General features: G+C 37.9%; 1 protein-coding gene across 1 annotated transcript in view; it reads left to right on the top strand.

The window, feature by feature from the left end:
* The window catches only part of hs3st4 (heparan sulfate (glucosamine) 3-O-sulfotransferase 4), an 87589-nt gene extending 73619 nt beyond the window's left edge, over positions 1–13970 (top strand). The window contains exon 2 of the mRNA XM_026164495.1: positions 11578–13970. Within this exon, the coding sequence (XP_026020280.1) occupies positions 11578–12232 (655 nt within the window). The 3' untranslated portion in view covers positions 12233–13970. The remainder of the gene's footprint in view (positions 1–11577) is intronic.
* Positions 13971–21322: the final 7352 nt, after the last annotated feature.

Raw genomic sequence — 21322 nt, 5'->3', positions numbered from 1 at the left:
TTGACTGTTTTCGAATAGAATATGCAGTGGGAACATAGAGGGAGATAAGTAGTGAAAGTTTTGCCAGGGTTGATTGTGCGTCGATCCATTGTTAATGCCTCAGGGCTCCAGTAGGTGGGTTCGCGCACCTCCTCCTTCACTCAATCCGGTTGTTCAGTGATGACGCGACGAATCCTACTTCCGGGCCTAAAGTAGTCTGCATTTAATATGGCTTTTGTGTTGTTAACATGTTTAATGTTATGTATTTTCTTCTATTTGATCTCAAAAAGCTCCTAAAACAGTCAGTGATCACTGTTGACCTCCCTCTGCTTTTATTACAGCTAATCATTTATTTAAGCTCAGTTTTTAAAACCTTAGGATCTAACTACAGCCCAGCCCATGCAGCAGTATATGAATGACTAACCTCGTATTGTGGATGGATTATCTCAGTTGTTCTCCTGGCTGAAGTTTGGTCCTTTTACAGCATCCTGCCATGCGATTACATTTGTTCCTGACCACCGAGAACACTCACGTTAACTTTTATCGAGTGGAAAAAAAGTTAGCTTGTTTATATTATGCTAACATAGCTGTGTCGCTAGCGGTCACGTAGCACATCATTATATACCAGCTAGCCCAACTTCAGTAACCCTACAAACGTCACTGCTGTTTAGTTTTCTGTCTTCATTTATGCTGGAAGTGATAGCAGAGCTGTACGTTTTAATTTGTTTCCAAAACCCCACAGTCAGGACATACTATATTGTATTTAGATAGATAGCGAGCTAACTCCCTGCTAACTTCTAACTCCGTTAAATGTCATAAATTCCGTTTTCATGGATGCCTGGATGTTAAACTCAATTGTTACACCTGGTAGAGCAGAACGCTGATCATTTTATTAAAGATGAAAGACTTTAGACAGTTTTTCAACTCTCAGTAATGCCATAGTGATCGTTTGATATGTGGACCTGCAGCGGCGTTTAGGTCCAGACACGGCTAGTGACGTCAGACTGAACAACCGGATACAGACGAGTGAGAGTGAGAGCTGCGTGTCTGTGCCGTTCTTTCACCTCTCCTCACTATTTCCCCTGTTTAAGGTAACTGTCATGCACAGATCTGTATAAACGTGGCAGCATGTGTTACTGTTGATTATTAGGTCATTATCATTGTTCATTTTAGCGAAAGATGTGAATTGCGGACTATTTTGCTGAGAAGTTCCAGTTAACCTCTGTTGCTGTGTATGCGAGTTTTCACTATTACTCCGCCATATTGTGTGAAGATTTTTCTGTTACTATCTGTATAAGTTAACTACTGAAAGACATGCAGCACTTAAAGTATTATTTCATTGCTGTGGAAAGTTAGTGACTGTGTCAGCTAACATGTGCAAGTTAAAAAGATGTTTTTGTCTAATGCTACAGTTCATGTTATCTAAAGCATTCTCATCAGCTAATGCAGCGAACAATAGTGACTTAGTTTGGACACAGTTGTCCTGAGACTGAGTGCATATCCATAAGAATATTGTTTTGGTTGTATTGCATGTGAAACTCATTACAGACGAGTGAGAGCTGCGAGTCTGTGCCGTTCTTTCACCTCTCCTCACTATTTCCCCTGTTTAAGGGCACAACAATAACAGGAGGTCAAACACGAGACAGAGGAATGAAGACAGAGAAAATACAGAGAAATTGCAATTAAGTGATATTTTTAATCAGTTAATGGTTTTTTTTCTATAAATCTTAAAACTGCTACAATGATTTAATTTATGTTGAAAGAAATTAAATAGAAAAGAGGGACCTGGTAGATAAAACAGTGTTAATGAGTGTTAAGACTTCCCATATGGAAAAGATATATATAAATCTTATAAAGTTTGTATCTGTCTTGTGTGAAACTTGTATGAAAAGCATATAAGTGTGAAAACAGATATAAGATCCCTTGAAAAATTATATAATGAAACTTGTAAGTTTTGGATACTTACTAAAACAATGTATGAAAGTAATGCGAAAGTGGCCACTTTCATGAGTAATCACATATAAGTTTTTACTATTTCTTTTCCGTATGGGTTGACCTCGTCCTCACTGGCTCAGGCACAAAGACAGTTAAATGCTAGAGGCATTTCTCATCTCTTTTGAGGTTAGAAATTTTGCACCACAGTTGACTGAGGAATTCACTTAAAAACTCAAGGATAGAAACTATATGAAGAGATTCGTGGGTCATAGTGTATTCCATATTAGCTACAGTTTAAAACTGGACAGTTAAACCTGCACTTTAAATGTATTTTTATTGTTTGTATTTGTCCTCACCACGAATCTTTCTTTTGTTCTTAGACAATAATCCTTCTGAAAACTGAGTTTCGTTTCTATCTGAAATATCACAAGTATTGTTTCTAACCCTTTCAAGTGCACCAATAATTGCAATGTAAAATGCAGAGATACTGGGTTGCCAGTGTGGAAATGTGGCAGGACACACCCAATTTAAAATGTTGGTTAAATGCAAATTACAGAGAAAATTATCTGGCAAATATAGGCTTAATTACTATTAGTTGGGTCTGCACAACTTCAAGCTTTAAAAAAAAGCAATCTTAAAGATTTGACAGTAAAAACACGAACTTTAATACCTTAGGTCTACTCCTTTTTGTCCCTTTACTCGCTGTGATATTTGAAACTGATCCACAGTCTAAAAATATGTAAAATAACACATTGCCTTTTCTGTTTCTAATTCATAACTGATAAATGGATGGATACTTTTATAGCAATTTTCTGCACAATTTTAGAATTCAAAGCACTTTCTTACTACTAGCCTAATTTACCATTTATACAAGTGCTTTTTTATGCCTCAGCACTTTTACCCTAACATCCACACACACTGATGGATTGACAACACTTTGATCTTCAGTATCTTGCCCAAAGATACTTTGACATCAGGGTTGTAGTCGAACAGGAGGATCAGCTAGCGGATCCGTTGTACCTTCTTAGTCCAACACAATACAATTTTTTGTTTTGCTAGTTAATGTTTTTAATGTGAAGCTGTAGCAGTTGGTAATATTTGGTGTGCAAATTAATAACTTAATACAATAAATTAATAAAGCATTTGTCTCTTGGCAAAGTCACTAGATTTGTAATATTCCAAATATAAATATGCTGCACCATTTTTCATCAGTCAGCAACAGACTTAATTACGATTGTGATACCACATTAAGTGATTTATGGGGGCTTCCAGACATTTATTTGAATGAAAATGTTCAGGATTGCCAAGATTGAAAGTGGCTTCATGCAGCATTTATATGCCATTATGTGTGGTGTTCCTGCAGTTCTGTTGGAGCCGCTGAAGTCCTTGATTAATGTTAAACAGGAAAGGCAAGAAAGGAAACGCAGTACACACTTTTGCTTTTGCTGGATTTCTTATTGATGCATTTCAATATCTGCTGTGTAGTAACTAAGAAATGAATGCAAATGTGCTCTGAAGAGTGCTATTTAGGTTTGGGTTGAAGCATCAAGACAAATACATGTAGAAAGAATTGATGGTGAACCAGTGAACCAAATACTCGCTTTGAATGCAATAACCCCTACCTAATTCAGCAGTGACTTAATTTTTACTATATACATGTTTCATTTTATTTACTATATTGCTCATTATTCATTTTTTATAGCTATGACAACTGTGGCCAGCTTAACACATACGCTTGAGGGAGAAAATAGACAAGTACTCAACTCAGTCACTTGCGTCCTTTGTTGTAATGTGTGAATAAGGTGCATTATATAGAATCAACAGAGCCCAACACTGACATTTCTGTAAGGCTTCATTGCAAAGATTACCGATTTTTACAACATGAGAAAAGACAAAAGTAAAAAAGTCTGCTTGCTTTCAAATTTTCATAATATTCATCCTGACATTTTGTGAGTTAACTCAAACTTCTAAAAGGAGAAAATCGTCAAAATTCTGTCTGTGTTAGGGTAATGTCTTGCACACAGAAAGTAAGAGTTTGTGCAGTCTTCTTTTTCGTAGTGTCATGCTGACCTACAGCCTAATAATAAGTTGGGGGGGGGAAAAAATTAGAAAAAAGTAGGAAAAAATACTGCCTCTGATAGGTAATTTCTGGAAAATGTCCAGGTGTTTAACTGATCGAGCTGCCAAAAATCTATCATTTGGATATCAAATCTTTTCTTTTAAGTTTTCACCAGAGTACTTATGAGTAATGCAGACCAACAGTGTCTGTAATGTATACCTGACAAAGACCTACATATTATACTCAAAATTACATAAAATACAATTTGTGCTTTCCGGTTATATTAAGTTATATCAGCCACACATGCAAATATGGTGACATTATCCATTTTACATTATTTCTTTCATCAGTCATATGGCGTTGATCTGACGACATGCAGCAGCTCATATGTTCATGTCTTCTTGTTTAACCACAATAATTGATGCCTTTCAGTCTTGTCATTCTGACAGACACTTTATCAAAAGTTACACTTCAGCTACCTCATAAATCCACTTAGAAAAAGCATGGAAAGAGCTCATGGATGTGTTATGTAATCAAAAATAATGAGCATTTTAATAAAAAGGTTGCTTTACATAATGCAGCCAAACAAGTGCAAAGTTTTGTCTGTGGTCAACTTAAACTGATTGGATCCTGAAGTGTTGCCCATTTTTTTCTCTGGCAAGGAAATCTATCATGTTCAAACTGTCATATTAATTGGTTCTGCTTAACTGAGCTGGATCTGCAATATAGCCAGGATGTAAATTTTAGCCTTTGACTTTGACGTATTCAGGTGTGACTTTCAATTAGAGCTGCTGTTTTGTGCATTTCGTTGAGCTATTAGACATTTGGTAAGGTTTCAACGGTGTAAGCGAATTAAGTTGGGCTAGGCAGGCGCTAATGAAAAGCCCTCTGTTCCACACAGAAGAAAATGCAGAGCTTTACATTTTTAACATAAATACCATAAAGTATTAAATGCAAAAAAAAAACCCAACAACTTTGAGGTCACACTCTGTCCACTGGCTCATTAACATTGATATTATCATATCACATTGACCTGCATGCGGTTGTTATGTTGTGTTCTCGCTTGTGCTCCAACTTTGTAAATAAATGAATGTGAAAGTGGCGCAGCAGTGCTGGGACAAGCACATAACATAGACTTGTTTCTGTAGTGGCAACATCAATAATGGAATATTGAGGGCAATTGTGATCAAATTGAATGAGTGTTGTCTGAAGTGCTCTCATCAGTTCATTCAAAGACAGATAAACAAACAAGTAAAGAACAATAAAAGGAGACAATCGTCTTTCAGAGGAGTGGCAAACTGCTGTTTTTTTATTAGACCACAGATGAGCCATTATGTAAGGATATTATTTTGGGTTATGTACTGTGTGTTTATTTCGAGATTTATGATTAGAAATCAGTTCCTTTTTATAGCCAGCAATGTTAAGACAAGACAGTGAAGTTGAAAAAAAAAAAAGGCAATATCCTTGAAGTTTGATTTGAGATAAGATTGCTTCCGTTCTCTCTCCCAGACATTAATACAGTTAAAAATAGACTTATTTTCTGGCTCATATACACTGTTATGTACTAATGTTGCAGGTCGGTACAGCATTCCAAACATCCTCATAGTCTGCTTCATTGCCACACTTTATTTCATGATGTTTTATGTCCAAAGGGCATCTGAGCACAGCTTCAGATCTCAGCACTGCAGTCTGGTGATGTGGGCAGAGAAGTACCTGGCTTGCCCACTGTTGGAATGGGATGGTCTTTAGGGGATCTCAGGAAGGGGGTGGGGAATAGGGGTTTGATCAGGACCAGCTGTCACTTCTGTCCTCAACTATTTCTCAAAGTCTACAGTCCCGCAGAAGTACAAGTATAATAGGCTTATTTAGAGTGGGGAGGCTATAGCAGTTTTGCTCTCCTTGTCATGTTACAGACATGATTTGCTTGTCTTTTAATCTCTACTGAGGAAAGATTGACAATATTAACATTCAACAATTTAGCATAACTCTGACCGCTAGGCTCAAAATGTTGCATTTAATTAATGAATGTGGTGCATCTGTAAAGACAGCATGATAAATGTGGACAGATATACAGTCTATATTCCGTGATCATGGCATTTCAGGTGAAAGAAAGCAATGCACTTGAGAAGAAAGCCAACAGTTTGTATGACAAACAGCATTAAATCTGAAATGTGTTTAAGCTATTTAGAACTTGGTTCATAGTTCAATAGGAGTCCATGTTAAGGTGTACTTATTTACCATTATTATGCACATTAGTAGCTTAATGACTCTTTAGAAATAATTATAAGTCACTTATTAATGACTTATTCATCACAAAATATTCTCCAGCTACTAGACCATTAACTTAGAGTTATCCCTCAATTACCTCCTAATTACTACTTAGTAAGTATGAGAAAGCTGTTATATTTGAAATATGATTTTAATCTGCTTTGCTTATTTTGGCTCTTAAAAGGTGGTAATACCACACCAATAGTAATTTTCACATAATAGCAGTTAATAAATTTAGTGTACTATTAAATGATAAAGTGACTTTAAAACAGTGTTCCTCATTCTATCACCCAATGTACTGTTATGATTAAAGACAGGAACAAAAAATCTCACTGCAGTTTGGCATGGTTTCATCCTATTGTCTAAACAGCTTTGAAACAACCTAGCAACACTCTTCAGTCAGTATGGGCCTGGTTTCATCGCTGCTTCTTTGTGCATCAGCCAAACTGGGAACTCTCAGTGAAAAGAAAAATAAATAGATAAAAATAATATTCAACAATGCTCATGGTAGTCTTAAAGGTTTTTCAAATAGCTGGTAATAGCTAGTATTTTAGTTGATTAACAGACAAAAAACAGTTTAAGGGAGTAAAAGGGGATATTGTAGAATAAACAATAATAAACGATGTTGTAGTATAGATTAATTTTTTTTATAAAAATGCATTTATCGTTGCTGATTACCAAGCACCTGACTGCATTTTGAAATACAGTTTGGTTTGGTTTCATCTTTCTCATGAAACTACTTCTAGATCTGTGTTTTTAATAACAACAGCCAGTAAATGTAAACAAGAAAAAAAAAGAAAAAATGAAATAAACTGGAAGTCAGTGAAAGAAAATAAGTGTTTAACGTAAAACGAGTCAGGAAAATTCTAAAAGTAAAAATTAACCATTTCCATATTGCCCAATGTAATAGTAAAAGCTCTGCATCTGAGACTCTACTGCACAAAAAAGTAGCATGCAGAGCTAATATTAAATACATTCAACCATATCTTCTCTTTTACTGGATTTCAATAAAAGGCTTTTATGCCTATTATGCATATAGATATCTTTCTGGTGTGAAAAGCCCCTTGGATTTGAAGATAGTGAAAGAAAGACATAATGTTTAAGTGATTCAGAAGGAATCATTAAAAGCAATAAATGGATTACGTTTGTGTCTGTGTATGCACACGTGTCTTTAATTATTATAATGTAAAACTTAAAACATGAACAAAAAAGAATTCATTAAATATATGTATATAGGTGTGACACATGTGAAAAGCCTAATGTCACTTTTTCAATGCTCTAAATGACAAATCACATAATATTCTCACTGTAATTGTAAGTGGCTCTATGTACATTGCATAACTAAATCCAGTTAATAGCTTAAAGGCAAGGCTGCTGAAAGGATACTTTCACTACACAACCATGTGGTTAGGTCAGATTCAGGTTGAGAAAAACAAAAAACAAGCCAAACTCTCTCCCATTACTTGAACATGATCTGATGGCTCAGAATGGCAGCCTTCTCTCTATTTATTTTCTTCCCAAAAGTTGCACCTTAACCGTGACAAAACAATGCCTCCCACTCCACAGCAGACCCACCAGGACCCCTTTGCTCTGGCCTGTGGGCTTGTTTTTTTTGTGTGCCAAACATGTACGCATCCACTTGTTGAGAGCCAAGCAAAGAATGACTCATTTGACCAACCTTTGTTTTCTCTCCACTTTGCAGTAAACCCATGTCTTTGTTCTTTGTGCCGCTGTAATCACAAACATGTCACTCATGGTAAAATAATTGGATTATTCATTGCAAAATGACCACAGTATATCTCTCACTGCAAATGTCTTGACTGTTTTTGATGAAAAACGCTTTTACACCCTCGACTGATATTTGTAATTCCAATTGTAAGTGTAATACATTTGCCTGTTCTTGCACTGGTTTGTTTTTTTGTTGGGGTGGGGGGGGGGGGCTGCCTGTACTAAGCACTGGTTAACTTATAAAGGTTTATCAAAGCCATTTTTAGTAAATCCGAGTACAACTTCTGCTTTCTCTATTATAGGACTAACAAGTATGTTCCTTCATAAATGGCAAAATGACAAGATTCTGACACCTCCCCGACAAAACGATTATTCTCTCTTACTGAGTCAATATTGGCAGACAGCAAAGAATTCCTGTAATTTACACCTCAATATCATTATGTTAGTTTTTAGGCGTTATTGAAAAAAAGAAAAATCACACAAATCTGCCCACAACATTGGCCCCCTCTCCAAAGTACACTCTCCAAGGAGTCAGCTTATTATGAGTGGACTCCTTTAGAATAATTGATTGTATTTGACATGACGTGGAGGAAGCACGGCAGATTGATACTCTGCTGCTGAAATGTGATCAATCCAAATGAGAGACTGTGGGAGCGTTGATTCCTCTGCCAGAGTTTATTAGAAACAGCAAAGCTTCTCTGGAGAAACTGCATTTCTCCATAAACAGCTTGGACCTATTAGTATCTGGGAATGTAAATGAGCATCATGCCTCACCTCATCATACCTCAAAATATTCCCCGCACAACAGTTTGACAAAACAGAATGAAACATCGAGTTAAATGCTCACGTATGTTGTAGTGGGTGTTTAGGAACTAAGACTTGTGATTATCTACTAAGATTTTGTCTTAACAAACACACACACACACACAACAAATTTGATTTGATGTACTTCACATTCTTACTAATGAATCAACTTTCTCAAATGGCATCCTCCAGATCTGAAAATTATGAGGAGTGGGTGTAAAATGGAATTCCCTTCCTACGAGTACGTAACCTTGGTGCAACTGGAAAGTGAACTTGTTTTAAAGGTTGATTTTGTCTTTTCATAATTTATTTCACTGTGGATGACTTCTTTCTTCCACTCAAAGTATCTGATTGCAAAATGTATTGTTAATATTTGATGGAAATATTTTTTATGCCATAAATTGTCAAAGGATCATATCTTGACAATGATTTTTTGAGTAATTTTATATTATTTCCTTAGATACTTGTAATGCAACACAGTTAGAATTCATCAAATGGTATGAGAGACCTTTCCTCTATCTTCAAACTTCTGTTTGCTATGTAAATAAAGTGTTAGGCACGTGTTGAAATGCAAGAAATAAATGTTATGTGGTATGTTCTCGGTGTGAGGCAGTAAACAACAGATGGTGAGCAGCGCCACTTTAGCGCTATGGATTTTATTTAGCTACCCACCTGAATGACCTGCATTGAGCTGAGCAGCTGATGTGGAGAGAAAAAAAAGTAAGAATTAACTGTTTGCTCGTGTTTACTTCAGTTCCACTAGATTGCAAGGCCAGAGGAGTCATTTGCAATGCACAGTAAAATTAGCTTGCTTATCAGTGTTTTGATTTCCTTCCCGCCTCAACATCCAACTGACATTTTAGACGTACATGGTCCATGACTGATTCTCAATCAAAAGCACAATAACAAGCTACTGGGCTTATGTGCTTTTGCTCGCTTTTTTAATTAAATGTATGATGACAAGCAATGAGCGTGATTACAATAATAGCCTGCTATGTTTGTGTTTTCAAAAAAAGTAACCTTGAACACTGTATAACTGTCCTTTCAATTGGATATGCTCCAAAGATTGCCAGGGAGACGCTGCAGCTAATGTCCATACAGTAGGACGTCGGTTGTTTCAAGGTGATTCGCTGTGGTGTGTATCTGAACTTTTTTTTTCTGCATGGCGATGTTGCTCTATTAGACCACCTACTGGACTTTGGAGTTTAATGGCAGACAGACCTGAAGTCCTTGAAAGGTTAAAACAATCTTTAGCCATTTATTACTGGAAGGGGGAAGTGTGGAAAGTGATTGAATATAATGAAAACTAATACTCTTTCTGGTCACTATGCTATCTGTAGATATGTTTAATATCCCATTACAGGCCCAGAAGTAACCACAGTTCTATACTGTCAAGAGACAAACATAATCCAGAGGGAAATTACCCATCAGGAAGGCAATACTGTTACTGAGATGCAATTACCAGGCCACTTGTGAGACTTTCAGCCGAGTATCCGTGGGTACATGTGTGTGGTCGATATGTGCATAACAGCTCTTATGTCTAGCAGAGTAAATTGGATTCTTTGCTGGAGAACAGTTAATTTAGAATATGTCCAAGATGCAAATGATTGATGTGACTATATCGTTACAACTGTAGGTTTGTGGTGCAGGGCAGATAAATGGAAAAAGAATATTGCAGGGAGAAGGAAATAGCTTTTATCCCAGAATTATGGGGAAATTTCTCCACTAAATCAGTGAGTCTCCAGAAGAAATAATTTCGATTTTGGTCGGTTGTTCGGACATTCATTTCCAAGCAAACATTGGTGAATTTGGAAGGAAGCAGCTTTCTACGTGCTTGGATTCTGCTTCTTTTTTACAGTGTATTACACATCTCCTGTGCTTGTATTCGTTAGTAGTTAAATAATCTGCATGTCTCACAGAGGATTTAATGTACCAATTTAGCACTGAATCACATTGCTTACAAACAAAGAAAACAGTACGGATTGGAATGAACATCAGTGTAAACATTTGATAAGGGTTTGCTTGAGGCGATTGCTATGCTTTATTACTGATACAAAAATAAAAGCTGCAAAAACAAGAGTTGCCTCTGTGCATTTGATATACTTGCCTCTGCAGTGGCCTATCCTACAACTCAGAGATGAAACTCATAATATTGGTGGCAATGGCACATGGCTTCCTGCGACTCCCTGGATTAATTCATCAAGTCTGGGACATTTCAACTGTACTGCAAATTATCTCCTTGAATCTGATAATTAATCACTGCTGCTTTAAATGATTGGCCCCTAACCTTAAATGCAGCAGAAAGAGCAAAAGAAAAGAGCTGCCTGCACCCATTCCAATCTTCTCCTGCCGGGGAAGTGCATGTGCATTAGAAATAAAACTGCCTGCACAGAGTGTGAGCCTAGCATGCATAATAAATGTATGACAAAACAATACCCCAGGCACCCCAGTATTAATGATATGCAGTGAACTCATTATTAAAGTTCCAAAACAGCTCCTGGAGTAACACAGATGGAGTCAATTAAGCAATGAGCATACTTGCTTTCCTGCTGTTTCATCTTCCTTCTTTTATCTCTTGCATATTACTCTATGGATGTAATTAGCTGTATGTTTCTCCTCACAACATAATGTCCAGTGATAATAACGGTTATTTTCTCTTGTAATTTCGAATAATGCACTGCTTAGTAAATGTACCAGATTTGCTTGCACCTTGTCCTTGGGTATGTTATTTGCACTGGAAGAGGTGTTGAGGGTAATACCATGCTAAGCTGTTTTTTTTCCCCCTCTGCTGTTTCTGTTCCCAGAGACCTGATGCCTTCAACGCTGGAGGGGCAGATCACCATGGAAAAGACACCAAGCTACTTTGTGACTAACCATGCCCCCAAGCGCATCCACTCCATGGCAAGAGACATCAAGCTTATTATTGTCGTGCGTAATCCTGTCACTAGAGCCATTTCAGACTATACACAGACTTTGTCCAAGAAACCCGATATCCCCACCTTTGAGGTTCTGGCTTTTAAGAACCGGACGCTGGGTCTTATAGATGCCTCGTGGAGTGCGTTGCGTATAGGAATATATGCTCTTCACCTGGAGAGCTGGATGCAGTATTTCCCACTCTCCCAAATGCACTTTGTCAGTGGAGAGAGGCTCATTGTGGATCCTGCTGGTGAGATGGCCAAAGTGCAGGACTTCTTGGGACTGAAGCGGATTGTCACAGACAAACACTTTTACTTTAATAAAACGAAAGGATTTCCATGTCTAAAGAAGCCAGAGGACAGCAGCACTCCCAGATGCCTTGGCAAGTCTAAAGGGAGAACTCATCCTAAAATTGACCCAGATGTGATTCGGCGGCTGCACAAGTTCTACAAGCCCTTTAACATGATGTTCTACCAAATGACTGGTCAGAACTTTGAATGGGAGCTGGAGGAGGACAGTGAAACTCGTAGCTCTCAGGACTAGCATGGCACGGCTCAGCCACACCACCAGCCTTCTCACTAAAACTAATCTTGTCCGGCTTCATCTTCAGAGAGTGCTTGAGCACGCCAATCAATCATGGCTGTCTTTGCAGTGTCTGTACCCATTAGCAAGAGTTTACTGACATGCTTTTTCTTGATGATGGCAGATCATTATTGTATATACTAAACATAAAATATATTTATATTTGTGTAAATGAGATGATTTATTCCTTTTGGGTTTAAAGCATAGAACTGATATAAAAAAAATCATGTTGACTATGGCAATGCATGCGATGAGTTAAGTGTCCTTACCTCATGAGCCCTAAGGGTAAACTCTGCCTGTTTCTTCTCCCTTTACTTTCCTGCAGTTTGTTGCCCTCACGCCCACTCACCAGCATTCAGTACAAAAAGATATTCTATTTCAATGGCTAATGCCATGAAGCGTTCTGTATTATTTCTTTTAAAAGAGTTCTGCTGCTTTATAAGAGAGAGAGAAAAGAGGACATGATAGACATAGAACTATAATCCTTTGACATGTGCTCATCTTTTCAGTTGTCTATATCTGAGTGGAGACAATCCTTTTAAGTTTACCAAAGTGTTAATTTACTCTGTGTCACTGTTATGGTTGATCTGCACTCATTAATTGCATACATATGAGAGAAGATGTACTGTGGCCATCATTCAATAATTGGATTGTTTCACTGCACAGTTGAACATTAGCATACTGACGACCATGCGCACCAGTGTGGTGCACTATGAGTAGTTTTGGTATAGCATTACAAATGAATCTGTTTTCTCTTTGTGCATCAAACGAGTCTGCATCTAGGCAGAAGAAAAAATTGGTGCTGCCAAAGCATTCCCAAAAATAACAGTTGACTTTTGTGGTCCTGCTTGCCTTGTGACCCTCCTCTTGTCACAGTAATACATGTCAATGAGGGTGAAGAAAAACAGAGGACCGAGCAGAAGTTTGTTACCAAACATCTGCTGCTATGCAGTCTTCTGTCGTTAGAGATTAATGGCGTGTTAAATAAACTGCTGCTGCTGTTGGAACAATGTCAATGTCAAAGAGAATTTGCTGTCAAGGAAAAGCTACATACATGCCCAGGTAAATTACCAAGCCATTACTGTATGTGCTTAACTTGAATGGAATAACTCATGCCAGTCAAATGTGCTGTAACTAGACGTTTTACTAGCAAACACTTAATCACATGATCAGCAACGCTAACTGATTGAATGCTTGTACCAGATATTACAGGCTTTTGCTGTGAAATGTTAATTTACTCATACAATGAAATAACAACATGACCCATCATCTTTCCTTTATTATTTTCTGATTTTGCATAATCTGCTGTGCGTCTGTCTGTTGTCTCTGGACTTTTCATCAATTGAGACAATCAATACAGCCAATGAGTCAATAAATACAGTCTGCTACACATCACTGGTTGCTACAGCTATGATGCATTGCTCTGTTAATCTTCCCTGTTCTCTTGCCATGGATGGTTGGATTGGTTCGCTCTCTGTAGACCTCTCTGTCACCCAGGGGAAGCCAGCACCAGCAGCTACTTACACAGAGCAATTGATTCAATCAAAGTAAGCACTATACTGCCCTTTGTAGCACCAAGCCTGAACACTTACCTCTGAGTCTCACTATCCCAGAGTCACAACTTCCACTTTGAGGCTTTTCTGTGCAGCCATCCCTTGGTGTTTTCTTGACAATGTCTCTGCACTTTTCCCCCCCCCCCCCCCCTAATCTATTTCTCTCTCCTCACACATGTCATCCTCCAAAGCTGTGAAGTGTGTTGGCTGTTTCACAAAGGTGAGGCACTGAATAAAGATAAGTGAACTGCAAGCAAGACATGCTAATCACACAGTTAATAAAAGCCCTTATCATCATTTATTTATTCACATTTTTCATTTATTTATTCACATTTTTGCTAAGCTTAAGAACAAGCATTATCCAACTTCCAAGCCAGACAGTCCCTCCTACTCAGTGTACAGATACTCAAAGAAATCCGCAGAAAGCACCCTACAGGGTTATTAGGACAGATGACGACTCCATTTTACATCTTTGAATATGCAGCCGTGTTGTCATTTGCATTTCCAGGATCGCACACTTAAGGGAATTCCTTTCCAAAGTGAAAACTTGGATCCAATTGCTCATTAACAGAAACACGTGCACCTTTTTTTTGTATCTCTTGCTTGTTTTAGGTACAGGAGGAGCACTGTGATACATCCGACAAGGCTTACCATGCATGAAAGACATGCTAAGCTGTCCTTCATGTGTTCCTCCCACTGGGGGTCATGCTGTGTTAATGTGGTTCCACACTGTTTCCAGCTTCAAGTAAAGAAGATTGTGATGATAAATGAGTGTCACCTACTCATCAAACTGTCACTGCTTAAGTGCCATCATTTCGGAAATGGGGTACAAATTCATATTTGTCAGACATTACTGAAAATTTGGCAGGAAGTTGAAACAGTGCTTTGAATAAAAAAAAAGAAAGAAAGAAAAAAGCACTTGGACGTACCAACAAATGTTTTTGCAGTAGCCTTTTGTGTGTTTGCTTTTTGGCTGAAGGGCTTTAATCTGTGCATGGTAAAGTGCGAAAGTATGCATTCACTTTTCTATTTTATGAGCTCCAATTATATACAGCATAATGGAGGGTGCAGAAGAAAAAAAATACAGTGTTAATAGTTTGCTTGCGGAAACATGGATGTTTGAAGAGAAGTCTCCATTACTACCAACTAATTGGTTTTTCACTTCATTTGAGTGAATGATCACCAGCTGTGTAAAGAGGCACAATAGTGTCAACTCTGACAACTTAGCACTCCTCCACTCTGAGTAACTCTCTAATGTAGTCTCTTAAATTGCTCATTTTAATGTCCACTGACATTCACATTAGTAAAGGACAGATTCATTTGGAAATGTAGTTTTAGAAAAGGTTTCAAAAATCTTTAAGCAACTTGTTTGCTAATTGTCAACACGCAATAAAGGTTTTTTTTAGCAACTGCAAAAGATCCACAAAAAATTGCTGAAAATTAGATGGAAGTTTACATCATGGTCATTTTTATTCATTTTTAGTGAAATAATTCATCTATAGAGGAATTTTATTTGCATGGAAATGTCCCAAGTAGGGATGGGTATCGTTTAGGTTTTATCCGATACCGGTGCCAAACCGGTACTTTTGAAACGGTGCCGGTGCTTAAACGGTGCTCAAACCGGTGCTTAAAGAATGGAGAACACAAAATTGGTCCAAAAACCTCTCATGTTCAGCTGTTTTTTTTGTAAAAAGATAACAATGTTAGCCTTTTCTGCAGCTATGGGGCATATATAGTATCACTCTTGGCTGGAAGCAGTGCTTAAACAATGGAAAAAACACAAACTTTGTCCAAAAACCTCTCATGTTTAACTGCTTTCCACTTTTTCTTTGGTCATTTTAGCCTTTTTGGCCAGCGTGAAGGGAGTATCTGCCATCAAACAAGAAGACAGCCGCATGTAGCTATGATGATGTTTGCTAGTTCACCTTACATGCATTAATGTAATAACGTGGTTAGCCTACTCAACGTAAATTATACACGAACAACATTAAGCTACTCACGCAGAGAAGAACGGCTGCTGCTGCCATCATCATCCGTCATCATTTCTGCTACACTGGCAGGGCTAGGGGCCAGGACTCTCCTCTTCGGGTTTTTGGGGGATGTTGCTAACTCGGGGTCCGATAACAGGCACCACACCCGCAGTAGATGTGCACGGTGTGAGGTCTCGCAGCAAGCTATCAAATACGGCGCATTTTTCGGCTTTTAAAAAAAAAAACGCTATGCGTCGCCAGGCGTTTCATCAGATTCGAGGAGTTACCTCCTTTGACAGTATTACCTTAAAGCACTTGTTGCAGGCTGCTGAGTTTGCATCTTTTGCTGTGAAGTACAGACTTTTGACCGCTTCGCCTTGGGCATTTTTAATCTGTAGCTCTGCTCTAAAAGAAGGTACGTACCTGGACCCGCCTACTATCCTCGAAAATGTAAAATGATTGGCTACTAGAATCTAAAGTGTATCACAGCTCAGGAAAAAAAAAGCACCGAAATGTGCGCTGCTTTTCGGTCTGGTTACTACGGTTTATGTCAGATACCGGTACCCACCCCTAGTCCCAAGTGTGGTTTAGGCAGTCATTGATTTGAGATGCTACCCATGTATCTGAACCTGATTCTGCATCTGATTACTAAAATCCCTCTCCCATTCTCTACAGTCATGTATTTTTTTTAAACAGTGTATATCTTCAGATGGATACAAGGGGTGTGTCAGACAATGAGAACGATCAGTTGCCAAGAACAACCCTTGCAGTAGTAATCGAACATACCAGCACCTGCAATTCAAACATGAAGTATGTTTCTTTAGCAATAAACTACATTTCCATCGGAAATGTATGAAAGTGTTGCCCTGTATTGTGGAGAAGAAATTATATTCCAACCCATTTCAGTCGAAGCTGGTGTTGAAGCTCGCTCTGAAGTTGCTGTAATAATCATTTCAAGTCAATAACAAAAGAGCAAAGATTATTACAGAAAGAGTGTTCAATCACACATGGTTCCAATATCCTGAGATCAACAGTTCCTGCCATTTCCATACACCAGAATCAGTGCTGGCAATTATGACCAATCATTTCATCTAATGCCACTTTCCAAATCAGGAACTTCCTCCTAACCACCTCAGTGGAGAAAAAGCATCTTCTCATAAATCTTGACTCAAAACTCGTTCTCCTCTCCGTGCTGTGATGGGTGATTTTCAATCCCTGCTGCCCCAACACATTCTCTGTGTCTGCCTCCTCTTGCGTGCAATCCTGTGTGATGCTTTTTACAATGACTCAGAGATGAATCATCTTCTGTTTTTTGCAACTGTCCACTTTATTACAAATTTTCATGTTTCCGATGGAGAAATTGTTAAAAAACGACAAACACTTTTGATTCATAGCACTTTAGCAAAAATAAAAACTGACAAGTAATTGAATCTAAAAGTCAAGGAAGTCTGGTAGAGTATTTTTACCACCCGTGATGTTGTTTGTTATTAATTCAGCTTTCTGAGCTCTGTTAATTGATACTGTCCTTTCAATGCAGGTATTGTGTGTTGTGTAAAAAGTCCAGATGAGCAAAGATGACTTCAAAAGCAAAAAATGCCATTCACTATTAGAGCTCACAGTTATCATCTAATCACCAATTAAACAGTAATCACTGACAGATAAACATGTTGATATTGTAGACCAGTAAATTAGGCATACATAATTAATGTATGTTTAATGAAATTGGCAGAAAATCACATTGCTTTCCCAAAGTCTGCTATGGTAATGCACAGTAATCTAGTTGCAAGTGAATGCTATTAACCCAGTGGTTTTTCCCCTACCCATCATTTATTAATGCTCACAATAACAACAACAACAACAACGCCCTAACTCAGACACACACACACATACACACACACACACACATACAGATGCTGTGGTTTTAAGTCAACTTATTTTTGGTTGTGTTGTTGTTTCAAATAAACAATGGGCAAGAGTGTAAAAAGATGACATGACCCAGAGCAGCAACTTCTATTCTAATCAGAGAGAGCCAGGTGACTGCAGTTATATGACTGATAGGGGGGGGAAAGAAACTCATTCATACAACATTTTAAAGACCACTTTGAACAAGAAATTATCAAGCCATGCCAGTAAACAGAAGAAATGAAAATAAATTAAATATATATGACACTGAAATATTTCTGCTTCAGGCCCAATAGATACTAGGTGTTCTGCAGATACTCTGGTCTTTCTTGCTACTTTACAAGCCACACCTGGTCTTTATCTACTTGGTACCAAATTTATCTCAGTGAAGATCAGAAGAAGGATCAAAAATGTAGAGACTAGCCCTGCAGGAACAGACCTGAATGTCTGAACTTTAGGCCAATGCAATGGATCATTTTAAAATCTGGCATTCCACTAAAACTTCACAAGCTCTTCTAAAGACATCCTCTGTCACTTGAATTTGAGGACATTTCATACAGAAGAAGTATAAGCAGCAGTATTAAAGTCCAGTTTGTGTGGAAAGTGTGGAAAAAAAATAAATGCATATGTCTATGGCTAATACAAATGTGTGTCTGTGGCTTGATGAATTTGGATCCTTTTCCAAACAAGGCTAGTTATCCTGAAGCATAACCCAAATTAATATTAGGTAAAATATTTTAGCAGGTGTAAAACTGTGTTGTTCAGGTAGTAAGACAAAAAAAAAGATTCAAATCAATACTAAAATTGACAGATTTGTTTCTTTCTAAATAATTTACATACTGATTTTGATTCTGATAACAATAATAATAAACCCCCACTAGGCACTAAGAGTAGGCATGAGGCAGCCACGTCACAGTTGGATTGAGCTGTATTATATGCCGGAGCCAAGCTTTAGTGTTAATTAATATAAGGACTGCAGTGTTGGCTGAAGGAATGTGATAAGCTGTTGTCGAGCCAAAGGACAAATAAGCAAAAATCAATTTTATAAAATAGTAAATTTTGAAGCAACTTGTTTTAAAAAGAGACCAAGTACAGCATTAACAATGTGATGTTTGTGTTAACAAGCAAACTGAGAAGATGTGTGATTAGTAGTGAGTGCCGCTTCTTTCCTAAACTGAACACTTATTTGTTTTGAGGGAGTGATGAAATCACTAATGGGATGATTTCCCTTAAGAAATTTGGATCTCGGCAGACAGTTTATGAATACTGAAAACAGGGAGAAACATTTGCATAAGTAGAGTCGTTCAGGAAATGAAATGGATTTTTAAATGATCCTATTGGTGCAGCTTTTCAGACAAACATTTGAGTTGGTATGGAACACTATTTGGAAGGAACAAGTCCAATATATAGATAAAATAGAAAAAGAAATCCAGTATGTTTAAGTATATAAGTGTACGTAGAAGTAAAAAGCTTAAACTTGTAGCTAAATTTGATAAGGCTGGTTTGACTTTAATATTTACACAAGAATGTTATTGTTTTTTTTATACATATATAGTGTTCATTGTATATTTATCTAGAGGACAATATTATTAGAAAAATAGGCTTAAAAGTAAATAATTGAGAAATTATTAATTTATTATTAATCATTGAATAGATTCATATTTTAACATTAAATACTTTGTGAAAACTACCTGTACACCCTTTGAAAAACGTCATTTTAAACAAAAAAATACTAGTTGACACACTTGTGGAATCAATTTCAAAATAGCCCAGGTATCATTTACACAGACCAAGAGAGTGGTCGGTGATTCCCCCTGCAGCCTCACTTAGTATAAACTTAGTATACCCCAACCAGTTGGTGAGTGGTTGTTGGAGGTTGCTGTGAAATTTGTTGCTAATGCCCCAGTTGGGCAGGCCTAGAGACGAGTCAGTCTCCCCCTAGAATCCACAGGTTGATAATATAATAAAATTAATATTCACTGGTTGGTGGAAGTTGCTCAGAGTCACTAGGTTAAATTTATGGTAAAGAAGTAAAACATCTTTAGGATTTCCTTTGGTTGCACAGTCGTAGTTTGCATGGAAGATGTCAATTTGTGTGCAAACACTGTTCAATTACCATTGAATGTGTTTGCAGGTAAGGGACAATTTTTTACTTTGGGGCCAAACGTTCTCTGTTTCAGGTTAGTTTTATGCTGCTCAGGATGCTCACAGTGGATGTAAGCGGTTCCAAAACAACGTGTTACTGCAATTACATTACATTTTTTGTTTTCGCAATTTTGTAAGGCATTTCTGTGCTAAATTCAGTAATAATATTACAGTTACAATTATGTCATTGTTTTTCAGTAGTCTATGGGCTGGGCAGATGGGGGAGCGGTTTAGAGAAGACATATTAACATTATTTTCAGTGATGAGCAGTCAAATTTGAAATCTCAAGTTTTACCTATTCCTGTTCTTAAAGTAGAATAAAGTAATCTCTTTGGGTTTGTTTTGACCTTCAGCTCTCTTTTGTTGACGTTGTGTTTATATCTAAAAATTAAAAGAAAGATTGCATGTCTGTTGTCACTATGATAGGAATTTGTGTTGGTGTCTGGAACTGTAGCAATCGTCTAGTGACTGCCAGCAACCACTCACCACCTGGTCAGGGCATACGCATGCTTTTTTTTCCTTGGCAACCTAAAGTTGCCAGGGTGTCACTAATTGGTATATAAGTTTGTGTGACTGCTAATCCACTGCTAATCATTTACATATATAGATATAAATGCAAAGAGATGCTGAAATGACCAAAGGAACTAGCAGCCTTAGACTAAGTGGTAATTTTTGCCCGATAGATTCAATTACATTACAACTGTATAACACCATATGGATAACAGTCAGGGTGGTGTAGCCAGAACAAAGAGTGGACCCAGTATCCAGACTTGACGGAGCTGTAGTAATGTAGCATGAACTTGGTAACAGGATTTTAGACAAGAGCTGTGGCTAGGGTGAGAGTCTGGGGCAGCAGCTGAAAACCAACAGCAGGGTCTGCAGAAGATTTTCAGCACAGGTATCAAGGCATAGGGTTCGGTGGTCTTAGTCACTGTTAACAGAGGGAGACAAGGGTCAGGTGGAGTACTGGTTGAGAGACCGGTAAATATATGCATGTGCTGCTCTGTCTTACTTGTAATCCAGTAAGCAAAGGTGCGGGGCAAAAGGACTGACGATGAGGTCTGGGTGAGTGTCCATTTGAAGTGAATCCAGGGAGCCCAGAGATCCAGAGAGGCAGTGGCATGAACAGGGACCGTGATTTCATCAGAATACCAGCGGCCAGGGAAACATGAAACTGAAAAGGTGGTGGATGATCCAGGGGTTTCTACAAGCACAGGAAACAAACAGTTAGTATACAGGAATTCTAAGCTTAACTTGACTTGACAGGCTGCACTAACGAAGGTTAGCAGACATTCTGGCGATGACTCATTGAGAGCGCTGGTCTTTTATTTTTATATTTATATATATATACACAGCCATGGTGATTGGTAGCAGGTGTGGACAATGAAAAGGTTGTCGAGTCTCCACCCAAAGGCGGAGACCAGCACCTGGTGAACAAAACACAGCCACTTACCTGGACCATGACGGATAACTACAAAAAT

Source organism: Astatotilapia calliptera, chromosome 4 (genome assembly GCF_900246225.1).
Source record: "Astatotilapia calliptera chromosome 4, fAstCal1.2, whole genome shotgun sequence".
Taxonomy (NCBI): Eukaryota; Metazoa; Chordata; class Actinopteri; order Cichliformes; family Cichlidae; genus Astatotilapia; species Astatotilapia calliptera.
The sequence above is the reverse complement of the archived record's forward strand: the minus strand, read 5'-3'. Positions and strand labels throughout refer to the sequence as shown.